The sequence below is a fragment of the Sorex fumeus genome, unplaced genomic scaffold, assembly GCF_029834395.1.
Source record: "Sorex fumeus unplaced genomic scaffold, SorFum_2.1 ptg000007l, whole genome shotgun sequence".
Lineage (NCBI taxonomy): Eukaryota > Metazoa > Chordata > Mammalia > Eulipotyphla > Soricidae > Sorex > Sorex fumeus.
In genome coordinates, this window is record NW_026606064.1 from 37130539 (window position 1) to 37149205 (window position 18667).

General features: G+C 55.6%; 1 protein-coding gene across 1 annotated transcript in view; it reads left to right on the forward strand.

Annotated features, from left to right (window-relative positions):
* PTPN5 (protein tyrosine phosphatase non-receptor type 5) overlaps positions 1-9840 on the forward strand; it is a 64484-nt gene extending 54644 nt beyond the window's left edge. The window contains exons 8-14 of the mRNA XM_056130911.1: positions 2075-2159; positions 5371-5450; positions 5586-5723; positions 6647-6757; positions 9051-9211; positions 9331-9444; positions 9598-9840. Coding sequence (XP_055986886.1) covers positions 2075-2159; positions 5371-5450; positions 5586-5723; positions 6647-6757; positions 9051-9211; positions 9331-9444; positions 9598-9691 — 783 coding nt within the window. The 3' untranslated portion in view covers positions 9692-9840. The remainder of the gene's footprint in view (positions 1-2074; positions 2160-5370; positions 5451-5585; positions 5724-6646; positions 6758-9050; positions 9212-9330; positions 9445-9597) is intronic.
* The last annotated feature ends 8827 nt before the right edge of the window (positions 9841-18667 follow it).

Consider the following 18667-nt stretch of genomic DNA (forward strand, 5'->3'; position numbering starts at 1 on the left):
GTTGGTTTTTTTTGGAGGGTTTTGGTTTGTTTTTTTTTTTTTTTTTTTTTTGCTTTTTGGGTCATGTTGGCTGCGTGCAAGGCAAACGCCCTACTGCTGTGCTATCGCTCCAGCCCGGCGATGCACAGGGGTTACTCCTGGCGGTGCTCAGGGGACCATATGGAATGATGGGAATCGAATCAAACCCGGGTCGGCTGTGTGCAAGGCAAACACCATACCCACTGTGCTATCGCTCCAGCCCCTAGTTCTGTTTTTGGTATTTGTTTTTAACTTAAGTTGCCACGAATCACAGAGTCGTTCGTGATTTGGTTTCAGGCAAAACACATTCAAATACTAATCTCTTCACCAGTGTCCTCTTCCCCTTCACCAGTGTCCCCCATCTTCCTCCCACCCGCCACCTGCCTCTGTGACAGGTGATATAACTTTTTTTTCTCTTTTTGGGTCACACCTGGTGGTGCTCAGGGTTATCTCCTGGCTCTGCACTCAGGAATGACTCCTGGCGGTGCCCGGGGGACCATATGGGATGCTGGGAATCGAACCCAGGTTGGCTGCATACAAGGCAAACGCCCTACCTGCTGTGCTATCGCTCCAGCTCCCCTTTAAAAAAAATTATTATTATTTTATATATAACTTTAGGCACTGTGGTTTCCAGCACTGTTACTAGTAGTGCTTCCTGCTTGATGCTTTACCACCTGCCAGAACCCCCTCCTCTTCCCGGGGGGGCCTCTTTCCTCCCCCACTGCCTTAGTGCTCCCCTCCCTGTCCTATATCTACAACACACACACACAAACACACACACTACACACATACACATGCACTCACATACACATACACTTCCATCTTCCTTTCACAAAGCCTGGACTTGGTGCGGTGACACACAGTTGAGTTTGGAGTCAGGTGCCCCACTGCGTGGCCAGGTGGAAGGTGGGGATGAAGAGGCTTGGGGAGTTGTCCCAGAAGATACATGTGTGTGTGTGTGTGTGTGTGCATATGCGTGTGTGCATGTACATGTGCATGTGTGCATGAGTGTGTGTGTGCGCACGCGTGTATGTATGTGTGCATGTATGTGTTGGAGGGGAGGGGCAACTTTCCAGGCTGACAGCCCTGGGGAGTGGGACAGCACCAAAGCTCCCCGCCAGCAGCTCGATAAGAGCTCAGCCTCGGGCTGACCAGAGAGGTGCTCAGGAGTTGGTCAGAGGCTCAGCTAAGGTCTCTCCAAGTAGCTGGAGGAATCCAACAGCCAGATGCGGGGAGATCCCTGTTCCTGAATGCAGAGTGACTGGGGTGCTCCCCCCCAGTCCTGGAGTTCCACAAGGGGTTGCCTTTCCCCCTGGGGGAAGGGGCTCTAGTGAGGACAGGACAGCAAGAGAAGGGGGGAGGTAGACTTGGGGCCCGGCCAGCCCTGAGGGGGCCTGTGTAGGAGTCCAGGGCTATGTGGCAGAGGCAGAGGGGTGGGCATTGGCTACCACTCTTGTGTTTGTGTCTGCTCTGCTTGTCAACCTCTTACTGTCTGCTGTGGGCCAGGCTGTCATAGTATAATTAAGCACTGACAGAAGCTCCTTAAAAGACGTTTGGGTTTTTTTTTTTTTGGAGCTGTTAGGGGGATGACCAGGCTCAAGTGCTCCATCACTGAGCCTCATCCCCTATAAACTTCCGTTTTGTTTTTTGGGTCTACACCCAGCTATGCTCGTGGGTTTTTCCTGGCTCTTGCGCTCTGCGAGGCAAGCGCCCTACCCACTGTGCTGTCTCTTGAGCCCCCTAAAAAGCTTACATGAACTAAATCATTCGGGGGTGGGCACAGCCAGTTTTGCTCAAGGGCACTCTGAGCTCAGTGCTGAGGGGCTGCTCCTGGCTCAGGGGACCTGGCAAAGGTGAGGATCCATCCCAGGCCTCCCACCTGCAGACAGACTTGGCCCGGTGAGCTGTTTCTTGACCTGAACTCAGCCATGTGATGGTTCATTGCCTGCATGTGTGGACTCAAGCCAGCCTCTGGGACTAGAGCTTGGGGTCCTCACAGCCCCTGTTTGGGGGAGGCCACCCGGCAGCTGCTCACACCCATTTGTGTCCCCTGCAGGAAATCCCCATGAACTTCGTGGACCCCAAGGAATATGACATCCCTGGGCTGGTGCGGAAGAACCGGTACAAAACTATCCTTCCCAGTGAGTAGGACTCGCCATCCCCAGAGGGGCAACGTCTTCACCCTAAAGAAGACACAAACCCTAAAGGGGGCCTCCAGGGTCCCCAGGGGCACAGGGACCTGAGGAGGGAATGGGTGCTGGCAAACCTTTGTCCCCACACAGCTCCTCGGGGACCCTGGTTGTAGCCCAGTGTGGGGTGGACCCTGCGAGAACCCAGAGAGGAAGAGCAATGGGGACCGTTTGCTCCCAAGCAGTGTGGTGACAGAGAAGTGTTCTTGCCGCCTTTCTCTCTCCAGAGTGCGCAGGTTGTAAAAGGGCGAGGGGTGAAGACTCAAAGAGGTTAGAGGGTCCCCCCCCACTCCCTCCAGCAGCCTCCCTGCTGCCCTTCCCAGTTTCAAGTCAGGGCCTCTGGGACCCCAGGATTGGGAATGTTGGTCTCTCTGGGGCTGGGTGGTCCAAGGGAGAGCCTTCCCACAGGCAGAGCCCCCACAGGGAGAAAGAAATCCTCTTAGGGGCTCCAGGGAGCCTCCACAGGAAGCCCTGACTGTCCCCACCAAGGGAAGAGGGCTGACAGGCGGGTATACCAGATGACCAGATGTTCCTCTCAGCCTTGGAGCATCATATTCAGGTCATTTTCATCCTGCCCCTCACCCCCTCGCCCTTTGTCATTTTTGCAAAGGATTCGGCCCAGGCCCAGGGCTAGCTTGCGGGTGGGGTGGGGGCAGGGGGGAGGTGACTGGTATGAAACGAATCCCCCAAAAACCTATTCTGTTCCGTTTAAGGAGTAGCGAGGCTTTCAAAAAGCAGTTTTGCCATCAGCATCTCCAACAACATGTACGATGTCATGACTTATTTTTAACTTTTAAAATATCGACTTCTGGTTGCTATGGTTACACAGTCTCTAGGTAGTTCCGGTTAAACAAAGCACCATTTAAGGCCAGGATGCATTATTCAGGGCTGCTCACCTCTTTCCTCTCCTTACTCCCACCTGGAGGGGGGGCTCAGGTACCCCTCTCCAAAATCTCGAGCTTTACTGACCACTCGCAGAGACCCCCAGCAGGGGGGAGGCCTGGCCTTCCCTCTACCTGGCCCCACTGCACGGCTGACAGGTTTCACCTTCAACCAGATCCTGAGCCTCCAGACCCTCAGATGCAATGGGGAATGCAGGCTTGCTGTGTGCCTGGGTGGGGGAGTGGGGGTGGGGGAGAGGCCCTGAGAACCCGACCTCCCTGAGGCCCTGGCAGGTTTGCTGAGCCCCCACCCAGGAGCTGGGAAATCCCACAGAAAGGAGACGCACAGGGGACACAAATCCTGGGATCCCCACATACCCTCTACCCCACTCTGTCCCAGGCACGTAAGCAGACACTCTGCCCTGTATGCATGGGAGTCCCCTCTCTCCACTCACAGTCATGGGACCTCCGGGGAAGGAGCTTCCACACTGCCCTATTCCAAGGGCCACACTTACAGATGGTGTGGGCACAGTGCCCCCTAGGTAGCCTCTGGTCATCCACACCTCCTGCTTGGGCCCTGAAACCATCACCTGGTCAGTCCCTGCTACTTCTCCCTCCTGTCCCCCAAGCAGTGCAAAACAATTCCGAGGTCTCCTCCTCCTCTCTTCCTCTTCCTCCTCCTCCTCCTCCTCCTCCTCCTCCAACTCCACCTCTTCTTTCGCCTCCTCCTCCACTGCCACCACCACTGCCGCTGCCACCCCCTGAGATCCTGGGGGTTAGGACCTACCTGAGAAGCTTGGCCTATGGGACCATTCATGAAGACCTTTCCTCGCCGCACCACACCTTCTTCCAGCCCCCCACCCCCACCCCATCCCTGTCACCTACCCAGGCCACAGAGGGTCCCTGTTACCCCTGCACCCCTGCTCCTCGAAGACTCTAGAGGCCCACTTCAAAGTTTGTGTCTTCCGTCTGTCCATGGGTCGGCTGGAACAGTTAGGGGCCATGGTAGTAACCTCGAGGGGCACTTTCCCTTTGTTCACTTTTTAAAAGTTTAATTTTCAGGGAGGTGGGGGAAGAGTGAAGTCATTGGGAGTGACATCTTTCATTCTGAAAGGGGGATGAGAAGTCTCAGAAGTTTGGGGCCCTCTGGTCCAGAACTCCACAGTAACTGCGACAACACAAGTGCCCGCCAGGCATGGTGCCAACTGCTGAGGGTCGCCCACTCCCTCTTCACCAGCCGAGCGAGGCTTCCAGACAAGGCCCAGCGAGAGGAAGTGCTGGCGTCCAACTGAGGGGCCTGGAAGTGGGCTGGGAACACCTCCTGGGAAGGGCCTGGAGTTCAGCATCCCCTGTCACACCACAGAAGGAAGAGCAGCGAGCTGGTGATACACGCAGATGAGAATCCAGTGCCCTGGCCAAAGCTGAGCTGAGCCCACCTGCACCTCACTAGTCCACTCTACCCCTCATCCCCAGCACCGCAGCTTTCTTGCCCCAGCCCGGCCTGGGCAGGCTGGCAGCACCGTCAACACGGGGGCGCTTGCTGGAGCCAGCAGACAGGCCTCTGAGCAGCAGAACATGATGTTCTGGCCTCTTTGCCAGTGGTTTGGACGTACGAATTGGTGGGACTCGGCTTTGAGCACGTCCATCTGTGCTGCCAGGGCACAGACCTGAAAGACTGGATTCCTTTGTCCCTGGCGTCCGGCCCCCGGATCCGAACAGCCCTCGAGCCGCATGGTGCCCAGGGAGGACACGGGCAGGGCAAACAATGGCACTTGCTTTGCACATGGCCCGCCCTAGTTCATTCTCCAGTACCATATGAGGGTCCCCGGAGCCCCACCAGGAGTAGGCACTGAGTGCCACTACATATGGTCCAAAACCAATCCCCCCCCCCCTAAAAAAAAGCTTCCTGGCACTGCCTGGCCGTGAGCGTACACCCAGCAGTCCCAGAGAACCAGAGGCTCGGCCCTCTGCATGCCAGCAGTGGCATCGTCATTGACCCAGAACTCAGGACTTCCTGAGTTCTGCACTTTTGACCTGCTCCTTCCCAGAACACAAGGTGTCTTGAGTTTCCAGACCCGGCAGGGACCCTGGCAGGAAGCAGGCCCTGGACCCACACAGCAGAAGCTAGCACTCTCTCCTTCTCTTCTCCTACGCCTCGGCCACCTCCGGGGGACCGTGGGGATGCACCCACGTTGCACTATTGGGCCAGGTGAGGGAGGCCGTGTTGGGTTTGGAAAGCAGTGCATGGGCCCTGAAGTCACCTACGTCTCCCCCCACCCCAGATCCTCACAGCAGAGTCTGCCTGACCTCCCCAGACCCTGAAGACCCGCTGAGCTCCTACATCAATGCCAACTACATACGTGTGAGTGCGCCCACCTGGCTCTCCCTGCCAGACCCCCTGACCCCTCCTGGGAGGAGCCTGGATGCAGGGACCTATCCCTCCCCGCCCCACCCCCACCCCTTGCCCTGACAGTTGGGCCCTGGCTGTTTTCCACAGGGCTATGGTGGGTCGGAGAAGGTGTACATCGCCACACAGGGGCCCATCGTCAGCACCGTGGCCGACTTCTGGCGCATGGTGTGGCAGGAGCAGACGCCCATCATTGTGATGATCACCAACATCGAGGAGATGAACGAGGTGGGCACAGCAGCCTGGCCCCACCTGCTGCTCCAGCACCCCCCATCTTTTTGTGTGTGTGAGGGGGTGAGGGAGGGCCACATCCAGCTCTGCTCTCGGGGATCACTCCTGGTAGGACTTGGGGAATTCTATAGGGTGCTAGGGATTGAAGCTGTACACAACCACCCTGCTGTACTATCGCTCTGGCCCCCTGCCAGACATCTCTTTTTCTCTTTTTTTTTTTTTTTTTTTTTGGTTTTTGGGTCACACCCGGCGATGCACACTCAGGGTTACTACTGGCTCTGCACTCAGGAATTACTCCTGGCAGTGCTCAGGGGACCATATGAGATACTGGGAATCAAACCTGGGTCGGCTACGTGTAAGGCAAATGCCCTACTTGCTGTGCTGTCACTCCAGCCCCCCTGCCAGCCTTCTTGATGCCACGTTAATCCTTACAACCAATCTGAGAGGTTGGTCATATATGCTACAGGAAGTGAGAATTGGGTCATTCTGGGCGGGGGTGTGCAGGGGAGCAAGCGGCTGTTCAGGTTGTCTAGTGCCACACAGACAGTTCAGGGTAGGACCAGGAGCTGCTCTCCTGTCCCCATCATCTTTAGGGGCTATGGGGGGGGGGGGCAGAGGTGCTTGGGCAGTGAAATCGGGATGGCCACATGCAAGGCAGGAGACTTTTCCCCTCTACTCTCTCTCTCTGGCCCCAAGTGAACCTGATCTTTCAAACAGATGAGCCTGCTGGGGCTGATCCAGCTGCCTCCAGCCCCCCTGAATTGAATCCCTAGACAAGCCCCTCACATCCTCCAGATGAGGAACCAAGGAATCTGAGCACATTTGGATTCTGTCTCCCCGGGAGCCCTGGAGGGGGCACTGGGGAGAGCATAGTTGGGGTCAGGGAGCAGCAGCTCACGGCTGGATGTGGACCCCTACAGAAGTGCACCGAATACTGGCCCGAGGAGCAGGCAGCGTATGACGATGTGGAGGTCACGGTGCGCCAGGTCATCCACACGGAGGATTACCGGCTGCGGCTCATCTCACTCCGGGTGAGGCCTGGGGGCTGGACTTGGGGGGTCTTGGTGGGAGAGTGACGCACCACAATACTGTAGCTGAGATCAGCCCAGAACTCCCTGAGAAACAGGCATGAGGGAGGAATAAATGGACAGAGATAGCAGGACCCAACCTCCCCGGCATTTCATTCTTCTGAACTCTCTGTCAACACTGCCCTTCCTTAGGCCGCCAAGTTATGCTTGAAGTGTATCCAAAGTCAAAATTGTGGCTTTTAGCTGCCTCCAACACTGCCTTTGGAAGTGCGGATCAATTCCCAGGGAGCCTGAGACCCCCAGTGAGAAACATCCTGGCCTGATGTAGTGCCTGATCTGTCCACCAGGGGGCAGACAGTTCCTCCTGCATTTGGCACTGGGAGATTTGTGGTGACAGAAAGGAAAAAAAAATGGGTTGTGGAGGGTGGGGGGACCGATGCTGGAAGCTGGGGAGACCTACAAAAGATGAGCAGTGTAAAAAGCAGCGCAGAGGAGTGGGGGGAGGCACCCTTCCCCCCCTCCCGAAGTTGTGCTCCTTCCAGGCTCAGCATAACAGCAAAGACTGTTCCCTGGGATTCCAGAGAATCTTAATAAGGAACAGACGGTTCTTAAGATTCAAGAGAGCCTTAGAAATCAAGAAAACTATTTTTATATATGTATACATACATATGTATATATTTGGGTTTTGGACCACCCCCAGCGATGCTCACGGCTTACTCCTGGCTCTGCACTCGGGAATCACTCCTGGCATGATCAGGGGACCATATGAGGTGCCGGGGATCAAATCTGGGTCAGCCGTGTGCAAGGCAAAAACACCCACCCCAGTCACTGTACTATCGCTCCAGCCCCTATTTCATCATTTTGAAAGATGGTGAATTCCGTGTTTGGGAGAGGTTGGGTGGGGACGTGATAAAACCCCTTAAAGTCTAAAAGCGATCAGCTACCAGGGAACTTTCACCCTGTCCAGGGATGGCCTGTCTCCCTCTGCAAAGGCAGGATGGGCTCTCAGCAGTGCCCAGAGGGCAGTGACCACAAGCACAGCTCTGATGCAGGACAGAAAGAGCCAGGACATGGGGGTGGGGGTGGGGGGGGGAGAACAGCTTGGGTAGCTGCCACCAGTAACCCGGAGACCTGAGGAACCAGCTTCCAGTCTCTCCAGAAAGAGAAGTGGAGTTGAGGGCTTATCTCAGCGCCACAGGGCTGGTGAGAGAAGAATTGGGAAAGATGGAGTGGGGGGGAGGACATTTACTTCTGTCCCAAAACTTTTACAAGCACCTGCCCAGGGCCCTGGGTTGGGTGGTTGGGTACTGAAAACACAGAGCTGCTGCCCAGAGCCTTAATAAGGAACTTAATAAGTTCCTTACTAAGATAGAGCCTGCACTCTATCCTCCAGGAGCACCCGTGAAGCGGTAAGTATGAGCTAGACACCAGTAAGAACCCAGGAAAACCACTCTATGCCAGCTGGGGTGTTCAGGGAGGGCTGCCTGGAGTGGCAGTGCTATATTGGGGTTCTGAAGCATGAACAGGAGTTCATCCTCTTAGAGGCTCCAAGTGGAGAAAGCATCCCAGGCAGAGGGAAAGAAAAAAAAAGGGAGGGCCTGGAAGGCAGTACGGTTGGAAAGCTGGAAGAGGCAATGGGCTCTATCTATAAACCAGTTGGATAGTATGTGGGAGATGTTTACAAGAAACAGAAACGGGGTGCGGGGGGGGGGGGGAGGGGAGGAGCTGAGGGTGGAGGAACAGGGTTGGGGGAAACCTGGAGGAGGAGGGGGAGGGCAGGGTTCTGATGTGGGCCTGAAGGGGAGGGGCAGGACTAGGAGGGGAGCCTGGAGGGGAATTGCAAGGTTGGGGGACTGAAGGGGAGGGGCAGGGTTGGGGGGGGCTGAAGAGGAGGGGCAAATTTAGGAGGGGGCCCTGGAGAGGGAGGGCAGAGTTGGATGGGACGGGTCCTGGCGGGGAGGGGCGGGGCCTGCCGGGGGAGGGGCGGGGCTGGGCGGGGCCTGCCGGGATGGGTGGGGGGAGGCCCTGCACTGCACATCAGTGTTGCCAGGTGATGGCTTTTATCCACCCCCCCATCCCGACCCCCTCGGAAGGGTCCGCGCAGGGGCGCAGGGCCTGGACTGTGGGTCGGCAGGCCTTGTTGGCTGCCGTCGGAGGGATGCGGGTTGGAGAGCCGGGCGCGTCCAGGATACCCGGCGGCCGTGGTCGGGGTGGGGGGGGCTGCATGTCCTCCGTGGGGTCTGGGCCAGGTGTGGGGCACTCACCTGTTTGTTGCCGCGTCCTGTCTCCCGGCCAGAGCGGGACGGAGGAGCGGGGCCTGAAGCATTACTGGTTCACGTCCTGGCCCGACCAGAAGACCCCCGACCGGGCGCCCCCACTCCTGCACCTGGTGCGGGAGGTGGAGGAAGCCGCCCAGCAGGAGGGGCCCCGCTGCGCGCCCATCGTCGTCCACTGCAGGTGGGTCCTCCCTGGCCACCCCCCCCCCCCAGGGTCAGGAATCTGGTCTCCACGGCCCTCCCCCTTTTCCAGACGTCCCCCATCCCCGCTGTCCTCACCCACCCTGCCCTTCCTCCCAGCGCGGGCATCGGCAGGACGGGCTGCTTCATCGCCACCAGCATCTGCTGCCAGCAGCTCCGGCGGGAGGGCGTGGTGGACATCCTGAGGACCACGTGCCAGCTCCGGCAGGACAGGTGCGCCAAGGGCTGGGGCCCGCGGGGAGAGGGAGGAGGGAGGAGGAGCAGCCAGGCCCGGGGCCTGAGCAGTGGACACTGCACCTGCGTCCCTGCTGCTGCCTGGGCCAACCCCCCTCCCCCCTCCCACTTCACCTGCGTCTCTGCCCGCAGGGGCGGCATGATCCAGACCTGCGAACAGTACCAGTTCGTGCACCACGTCATGAGCCTCTACGAGAAGCAGCTGTCCCGCCCGACCCCGGAGTGACCCCCAGCTCCTCCGGGCATCCCCCCTCCGCCCCCGCCCCTTCTGCTTCCTTCCCTTTTGCGGGCGCCCTCCCTGCCCCCCACCACACACACACACACACACACACACACACACACACACACACAGCTTTTCCTTCTGTACATATCGGGGAGGGGAGCCAGGGCCGGGGAAAAGTGGTCCAGGTCACGTGGAGGCGGGGGGCGGGGGTCCCCAGGGCCTGCCCCACACCACACACACCTGGGACCTCCGGTTTTTCACGATGGTTCCGGCACTACTTGATCCAAACGTGTGAGTGCCGTGCTGCACCCCCGTGTCCTCCGCAGCCTGTTTTGTCCGTCCGTCCGTCCACCTCTGCCGTCTGAACCGGTCACTGTGTCTCCTGCCGCGCCCCTACCCCCTCCTCCCAGTGGGCAGCAGTGTTTGGTCCCCAGCTGTGGGTTCCAGGTGGGGAAGGGGGCGGGAGGGCCTTCCTCTGGAGGGCGCAGCAGGAAGGGGGTGACCCTGTGGGGCCTTGGGGAGCGGGAGCAGAGGGTCTTAGTGAGTCCAGGGGGCGCCCGGGCTGGGTCTGTGTGAAACCTGTTCCCGTCACTGCGCCCCCCCCCCCTCGCTGCGTGCCTGTCGCTCTGCGTGTCCTTGTGCCCACGCGTGTGCTGGGCGCTCTCAGCAAGGCCTGCATGCCTCTCGGCCACCTGTGTTCTCTTGGAGCCACGTGTTTTTATTGCTGACTTTAAATATTTACTCCACGGCAAACTGACATTGGGTGTCTTTTTTATAATTTGCTCGTGGTCACTGAATAGAGCAATAAACAGAGCATTTTGAGCAAAAGTACCCTCCGGAGTCTGGGTGATTTCCCCTTTGCTCTCCACTCCCCACCTTCCTGTACCTGTCGAGGCCCCTTTCCCTAGAACCACGTGCTTGCGCGCACACACACACGGACACATGCACATGCTATCTACACATGCATACGCGTGCATGTGTGCGCATATGCACACACGTACTTCTATATACATACATGCACCTGTGCACAAACATTCACACAAGTTACAGCACCTGGCCCTGGTGCTCCTTACTCCCCCTGGTGGACATTGGAGATAGAGGATGAATCCAAATTTGAAGTCAGGGTTTGGCAGGACAGTTCAGCACCCGCACCCCTCATTCAGCCAGGAGCCCTGGGCCAGAGGCACCTCAAAGCAGGTGAGAGACAGGTGTGCCTCATAGCTGGCAGAGTGGTTGGTAGGCCACCAGATTTCCACAGGTGGGCTTGAGACGCCAGAGCTGCAGCGGGAGACCTTCAGGTCGTACACACAGGCCTACTTACCCCCACAGCAGCTGCAGCCTAGAAGTTTCCATTGTAAGGGCTTGGGGGGAGGGGGAAGGTCCAGGGACTTGGCATATGGGTGCAGAGTTCCAGCCAACCCCAACCTTTATGCATGATTCTCCCCCAACCCAGGACACAGCGGCAAAACTGTGATGCTTCTTCTGCTGAAGGGCAGGGTCACCCCAAACAGGAGGGGGTCAGGAGAGAGCCACGGGGCATCAGCAGTCAGTTCCAGAGCCTATGCAGGTTGGTGAGGGTCCAGGCACCATGAAGATGTGCTCCAAAGGGAACAATAAAATGAGAGAGAGGGAGAGAGAGAGAGAGAGAGAGAGAGAGAGAGAGAGAGAGAGAGTGTGTGTGTACAGGGGTTAAGGTTTTTGCCTTGCATGTGGCTGAGCCTGGTTTGACCCCTAGCACTCCTTCCAGTCCCACTAGCACTGCCAGGAGTAATCCCTGAGCAGAGAGCCAGGAAGATGTCCTGAGCATAGTGGGGTGTGACCCAACACTCTCCCCCGCCGCCCCTCCAAAAAAAACAAGCTGGGATGGGGCAGGGCTTCCCTGCAAGATCCCTCAGACTGTGTAGGCATCACAAAGCCGCTTGATGCAGAGTGACACCTTTACAGACCCCCTCATCCCTCCTCTAAGAGCCTGTGGCTTTGTTTCCTGGTTCTTGATGAACCTGGTGCACATGTCCCCCTGAGTCCTCCCACCCAGCAGGGATCCCAACCCAGCAGGGAGAGCAAAACCTGGGCCACAAAGAAAAAGAAGCCTGCCTGCTGCCCGCCGTGTCCCCCGCCTCACTTCTGCCCTCCCCTACACAGACAGACAGGCAGACACACACACACACACACACACACACACAGCATGCATGCACACAGCATGGTACCCTCTAGCAGCTGCTGCTACAGAATCTGAGTAAGGGATGACCCCCAGGAGCCAGGAACTTAAGAAACTGGTAAATTCTTGTGGCCAAGGAAGACAGAGCACGGACACAGAGCCCAGACCCGCATGACGCTTCCAAAGGCCTGGGTGGAGCTGCAGGACTCTGAGGGCCTGCCACGTGGAGGGAGGAAGGCAGAGCCCGCTACCTGAGTCGAGAGGGGACAGCAGCTGGGCAGGGGTGGGGTCAGCACCCAGAATTCTTAGACACAGCCCAGGCAGAGTTCCACCAAGCAGGAGACACTTCCTACCACCTTGGGTGGAGCCGGGGAATCAAGGCTTTGGGGAATTCCAAAGGCGCTGTACTAAGAGTCTAGAAGGCCGCCATTCTTGGGGCTGGAGGGACAGGATGGAGAGAGTATGGCGTTTGCCTTGACGAGCCAGAACGATGGAACAGCAGGTAGGCCTTGCACACACGGCTGACCCAGGTTCAGTTCCCAGCCCCCCAGCTGGCCCCCCAAAGCCCTGTAAGGAGTGATTCCTGAGTGCAGAGCCAAGAGTAAGCCCTGCGCATGGCCTGGTGTGGGGAGACAGGACAAAATCACGTTCACATTTGCATGATGAAAATTCCATAAGGAAGGGCTGGAGTGATATAGCACAACAGGTAGGTAGGGCATTTGCCTTGCATGCGGCCGACGTGGGTTCGATTCCCAGCATCCCATATGGTTCCTCAAGCACTGCCAAGAGTAATTCCTGAGTGCGTAAGCCAGGAGTAACCCCTGTGCATTGCTGGGTGTGACCCAAAAAAGCAAAACAAAAACACAGTCCTCCCGTTATTCATCAGTTTGCTCAAGCAAGTCCAGTAACGTCTCCATTTTGAGACTTGTTGTTACTGTGTTTGGCATATTGAATCTGTCACGGGTAGCTTGCCAAGCTTTGCCGTGCGGGCGAGATACTCTCGGTAGCTTCCCGGGCTCTTCAAGAGGGGTGGAGAAATAGAACCCGGCTCGGCCGGGCTGGCTGTGCGCAAGGCAAACGCCCTACCACTGTGCTATCGCTCCAGCCCAAAAAGCAAACATAAATAAATAAATAAATAAAATTCCGTAAGGAGCCCAGACCAGTTCCCTGAGCCTTTTTAAAGATTTTTATGTTTCATTTTTTTAACCACGATTGAATTATGAAAATTCAAAATAGGAAGTTCTAAGAAATGAAAGTGTCTGGTTTTGCCACTTCCCAAGTGCAAAGTGGGAAACATGCAGTGGAAACGTGCCCTGCCATCTGTGCCTCTGTCAGGAAGCTCCTTCTGGGTCCGACTTTCCATCCTGTGCAGAAACACGGCACCCTGCACACACAGCACCCCCAGCTGCGCCTCTCGGCCCTTTCTCTGGGCTTGACTTGGCTCGCTGGGGATATCTAAGTCCTGCACCTTCCCCCTGCTAAGAACCTGCAATGATTTGGGGTTTCTCACTGTGGGGGAGAGGCTCATTGGTCTTGATCACTCCCCAGAGAAAGGAGAAGATGAAGAAGGCAAAGAGAAGCCAAGCCCCCACCTCTCCACACACGGTAACCACCCCCCTCCAGCCCCTGGCACTCAGCTGTCCCCCCCACCCCATACACACAGGAACATCTTCAAATCACCCTCCCACCTACCTCCTTCCCTGTCCTTCCTGGCCTCCTCATCTCCCTGGTGCTCCCAGGTGAGTGCCCACGCCTGCCGTCACCGTGACAACCATTCACCACAGCCCCAGAGTTCTCCAGCTCGGCTGCCACCCACATGCAGACCTTCTCCAAGACAACCAAGACTGTGGGAGGTGAGGAGAGTGGGGTGAGGCGGGGCGGGGGGAGTGGAGGGGAACCTTGGAAAGGCTCAGCCTTTCTTGCTCCACACCCACCCCGTGGGTGACCCGTCTTTGCTACTAGCAGGTCCCCCAGGAAGCTGAGGCAAATTCATGCTTTGACAAAGCGTCAGCCTGTCGATGTTCACGCCACCTCACTCCCCCAGATCAAATCTCCCAGGAAAGCAGCTGAGAGAAAGCCAATCCCAGGGATACACATCCTGATGGGTGAACCCTTCATTGCTGGAGATCAGAGTCACAGGCTGATGCGTGTATCTCCACTGGTAGCATCTCAGGCATTGAGGAAGTAGGGCGTCGGCGAGGGCCTTGTCTATCTGTTAGGAACGCCGGGCCCCAGCCATTGCGAAACGAGCCAGGGGCTAGAGGGTGAAACACAAACAAGTAACCCAGGCTTCCAGGCTTCCAGTGCTCAAGGTTGCCAGACTCGGAGGAGGGCAAATCTAAGGAAAAGCCGAGAAATGGTCTTTGAACACAACAGACTGCATCTGTCACGTCTCTGGAGGAAATAGTTTTAGAGGATGGCCAGGAACCAGGGCATTTGATCACAGTCCTCCCAGGCAGAGGGTCCAAACCTGACTCCTGACTGACCATTCCTGCTCAGTGAGGCCTCATCTTGATCATGAGATCAAAAGTTGCAACTCCAGTGATTTTTTTTTCTTTTTTCTTTTGGGCCATACCCAGGGTTCCTCCTGGCTCTGCAGTCAGGAATTACTCCTGGGGTTGCTCGGGGGGAACCATACGGGATGCTGAGAATTGACCCCTGGTTTGCCTCGTGCAAGGCAAACGCCTTCTCTGTTGTGTTATAGCCCCAGCCCCACTCCAGTGGTTCTTGCCTTCAGTTCCAGCTCACATGAGTCACCTGGGAGGAGAGGCGGCTGAGAATGAAAAGTCTCACCCCAGTCTGTTAAACCAAGTGTTTTTGTCCTTGTTGTTTTTGCATGTCCTCCAGAGCTACTAACGTGCTCTCAGAGTTGGAAACCAGTGATCCACGGGATCCAGGCAGGGAACACAAATGCAGAACCAAGACTGAGGTGAATAGGCCCCCTCTAACGGGAGCTCCTGCCTCCTTCACACTCGTACCGCCAGGCGGAAATACAGGTTCAGTGCTAAGTTTCAACCATCTGAGATTTTTTTTTTAATTTGGCTTTTTGGGTCACACCCAGCAATGCTCAGGGGTTACTCCTAGCGGCGCTCGGGGGACCATATAGGATGTGGAGGATTGAACCTGGGTCAGCTGTATGCAAGGCAAACACCCTACCTGCTGTACTATGGCTCCGGCTCCAACCATCTGAGATTTTAAGTGAAATCTCTCAACTGGCAGATGTAGGGACACTTAATTTCATTGTTTTTATTTTTATTTTTTTTTATTTTCTTAATTTTTTTTTAATTTGAAGCACCATGATGTACAATACCTCCCAAGACAGAGTTTTATGCATGCACTCTTAGAACTCCACACCTTCCACTGGCATGTCGGCTTCCCTCCCCTGTTATCTTAGGGTCCCTTTGGCTACTTTAAACAAAATACATTGTAGAGGTCAATGAAGGACATTGTAGGTGAGACCTCTGGTCATTATTAAAAGCAAGGTGCCTTGGGCAGAAGACGGAGTTCAACGGGCAGAAGTACATGCTTGGCATGCCAGAGGCCGGTTTCAGTGCCCAGCACCACATGGTCCCCAAAGCCCAACCCAATCACTGCCAGCAGCAACCCTCGAGCACTGAGCTAGGAGCAGTCTCTGAGCACTGTCAAGTGTGGCCCCCCCAAACCAAAATAAAAGCGGGGGCTGGAGCAATAGCACCGCGGATAGGGCATCTGCTTTGCATGCGGCCAACCCGGGTTCTATTCCCAGCATCCCATATTGTCCCCTGAGCACCGCCAGGGGTAATTCCTGAGTGCAAAGCCAGGAGTAACTCCTATGCATCACCAGGTGTGACCCCAAAAAAGCACAAAAAAGAAAATTACAAATTTTGTATGCATGAGACCTGGGCTTCATTCCCCCAGCACCACAATTCAAATAAACAAATAGTAACTCCAAACTAACAAGAAAAAAATATATATAATAAAATGATTCAGATCTCCCTGAGGGAAAAAAAAAGAAAGAAAGAAAGAAAGAAAGAAAGAAAGAAAGAAAGAAAAGCAAAACTTCCTGACAAATTTTCCTCATCTCAGCCCTTCAGATGCTGAAGAATCTGAAGGCACCTGTTTCACCAAGATGTTGTGAGACGTAAGCCCAGTAATCTCTGAAATGTGCTTTGCACAATTCCTGACACGGGAAAAAGACTCCATGGATCAAAGCAATTCCTGTCAAGATTTTCTCTAGTTTATAATTTGCTTTTTGTTTGAGGTTTGGGGGTGGGGAGGGGTGTTATTTACTTGTCTTTGGGCCACACCCAGCAGTGCTCAGGCCTTACTCCTGGCTCTGTGCTCAGGAATCACTCCTGGTGGGACTTGAGAGACTATATGTGGTGCCGGGGACTGAACACAGGTCAGCTTGTGCAAGACAAAGGCCTTCCCCACTTTACTATATCTCCAGTTTATATTTTTCTAACTCATTTTTTTCCTAAATATAAAAGTTTATTACTGGAGGGGCCAGAAAGTTCAAAGGGCCAGGCCACATATATGCAGGATTTAGCCCCTAGTACCACCAAGCTACCCAGCACTGCCAGGTGTAGCCAGGATGGCCCCGAATCACAAGCAGCACATCTGCAGCCCTAAGCACTGAACCATCCAACCACACTGTTCTGATATCACCAGGAATGGCCCTGGGGGACCTCTGAGCACTTGGGGGAGTACTCCCACCCTAAGAGTGCATTACCAGAGGATATATGAAATTTCAGGTAAGGGGTGGTCTTCTTCACCCCTCAGTAATCACTCAGGGCCAGAGAATGAGTACAGCAGGGTGGGCACCTACACGTGGCCAATCCAGATTTGATCCCTGGCACCCCATGTGGTCTCCTGATACCACCAGGAGTGATCCCAGAGTGCAGAGCCAGGAGCAAGCCCTGAACTTCGCTGGGTGTTGCAAGAAGGAAAAAAATCAGCACTCCTTTTGCAATAAATGGTGACACCACAGGACAGAGTCAAAAGCTGGGCTCAGCCAAGGAACCCGCCTCCCAAACAGAAGTAAGCCAGGGCCTATATTAATGCTCCTGGGAGACCAGAACTGCCAAGAGAACAAGAAAATCCCCAGAGAAATGTTTTATTCAAAAAAAAGGAAAAAAGAAAGCATTATTCATGGCCACAGCCAAAAAGACCATTGAGTTGTGGGAAGAAGTTGGCACCCCTAGTGGTGGAAATCTTATGACACAGCAACTCACTAGGGCTAAGTCCCTCTTTCCTGGCCAAAACCATATAGCCACCATGCCCCCAAGGCAGGCCTAAAAGACAGCGCTGTCCCCTCAAGTAAAGAGCAGTCCTCCAGTCCCAGGCTGGCCTTCTGCCTGCCTCCACAGAGCAAGGCATGACAGAAAGTGCTTGGGCACTGGAGAGTTCTTGGGCTTGGTGACCCCAAGTTCCAACATCCCTGGGGCGAGAATACCCAGGAGTTTGTGAAGAAGCCACTGAGGGTACGTCTCTCCCCATGTCTCCCCAGGCCCCTGGGTGCCTTCCTTTCTTTCCCAGTCCTTCCAGCCACAACCACCTTCCTCTGCTCACCCCCTACCCCCTCCACTCCCCACCACTAATAAACAAATCCAACCCATGATTATTTGTGGGCAGGCAAAGGTCCAGCAGTGTGAATGCATCCTGTGTCTGTTGCAAGGATCTTGGGTACTGAGGAATCCCGAACCCAAGGTCTCCTGGAAGAGGGAGCGCAGCATCCTTACCACAGACTCCGCCAGGATGTTTGAGGACCGCAGTAGCAAGGAGCGCGGGCTAAAGCTGCAAGGGTTGTTTAACTGATGAGGCCAGGGGCAGGGCCCCACAAGGACAAGAGAGACTCATCATTGTCCAGGGTCAACACTGGAATCGGTGTGGTGGGCATGTGCACTCAGTGGCTGCATCCTCCAAGAGGGGTCTCTTTCTCATCCCCTATCCTATCTGTCTGTCCCGAAGCCTTCCAGGTGATAAGTGGGGCCTTCCAGGTGATGAGTGGGGCAGGTGGGGCCAGATGGTGGCACTCAGCCATCTAATCTCCAGGTCATTTCTCCCGACTCTCTGCCAGCATAGAGCAGGCTCAGATGCTGCGCCTGCTCCTGCCATCTTATGATCATTCTGCTCGGGTCACTCTGGGAGTCTCAGATTATTCCAGATCCTGGAACCCCTGGAAGACACAAAGACCAAGACTGACACCACAGTAACCTTTTAGACTAAGTAGCTGATGGACACCAACGTCAGAATGATTTGCATCAAGAGTGAGAACACCTGGGACTGGAGCGATAGTACAGCAGGTAGGGCGTTTGCCTTGTACGTGGTCGACCAAAGTTCAATCCCCGGCATCCCTTATGGTTCCCCAAGCACCGCGGTTCCCCAAGCACTGCAGTAATTCCCTGAGCGTAAAGCCAGGAAGCATCCTGAGCATCTCTTGGTGTGACCCAAAGTAAAGTAAAAGTAAAAGTAAAGGCCCTCCCATTGATCATCCATTTGCTCGAGCGGGCCCAGTAACATCTCCATTGGAGACTTTGTTGTTACTGTGTTAGGCATATCGAATACGTCACGGGGAGCTTGCCAGGCTCTGCCGTGCGGGCGAGATACTCTCGGTAGCTTGCCGGGCTCTCCGAGAGGGGCGGAGGAATCGAACTCAGGTCGGCCATGTTGGCTGCGTGCAAGGCAAACGCCCTACCTGCTGTGCTATCGCTTATTGGGCTGGAGCAATAGCACAGCGGTAGGGCGTTTGCCTTGCACGCAGCCAACATGGCCAACCCGGTGTGACCCAAAAAGAAAAAAAAAAAAATAATGGGGACACCTACCCAGGCCGGCCCCAGCCC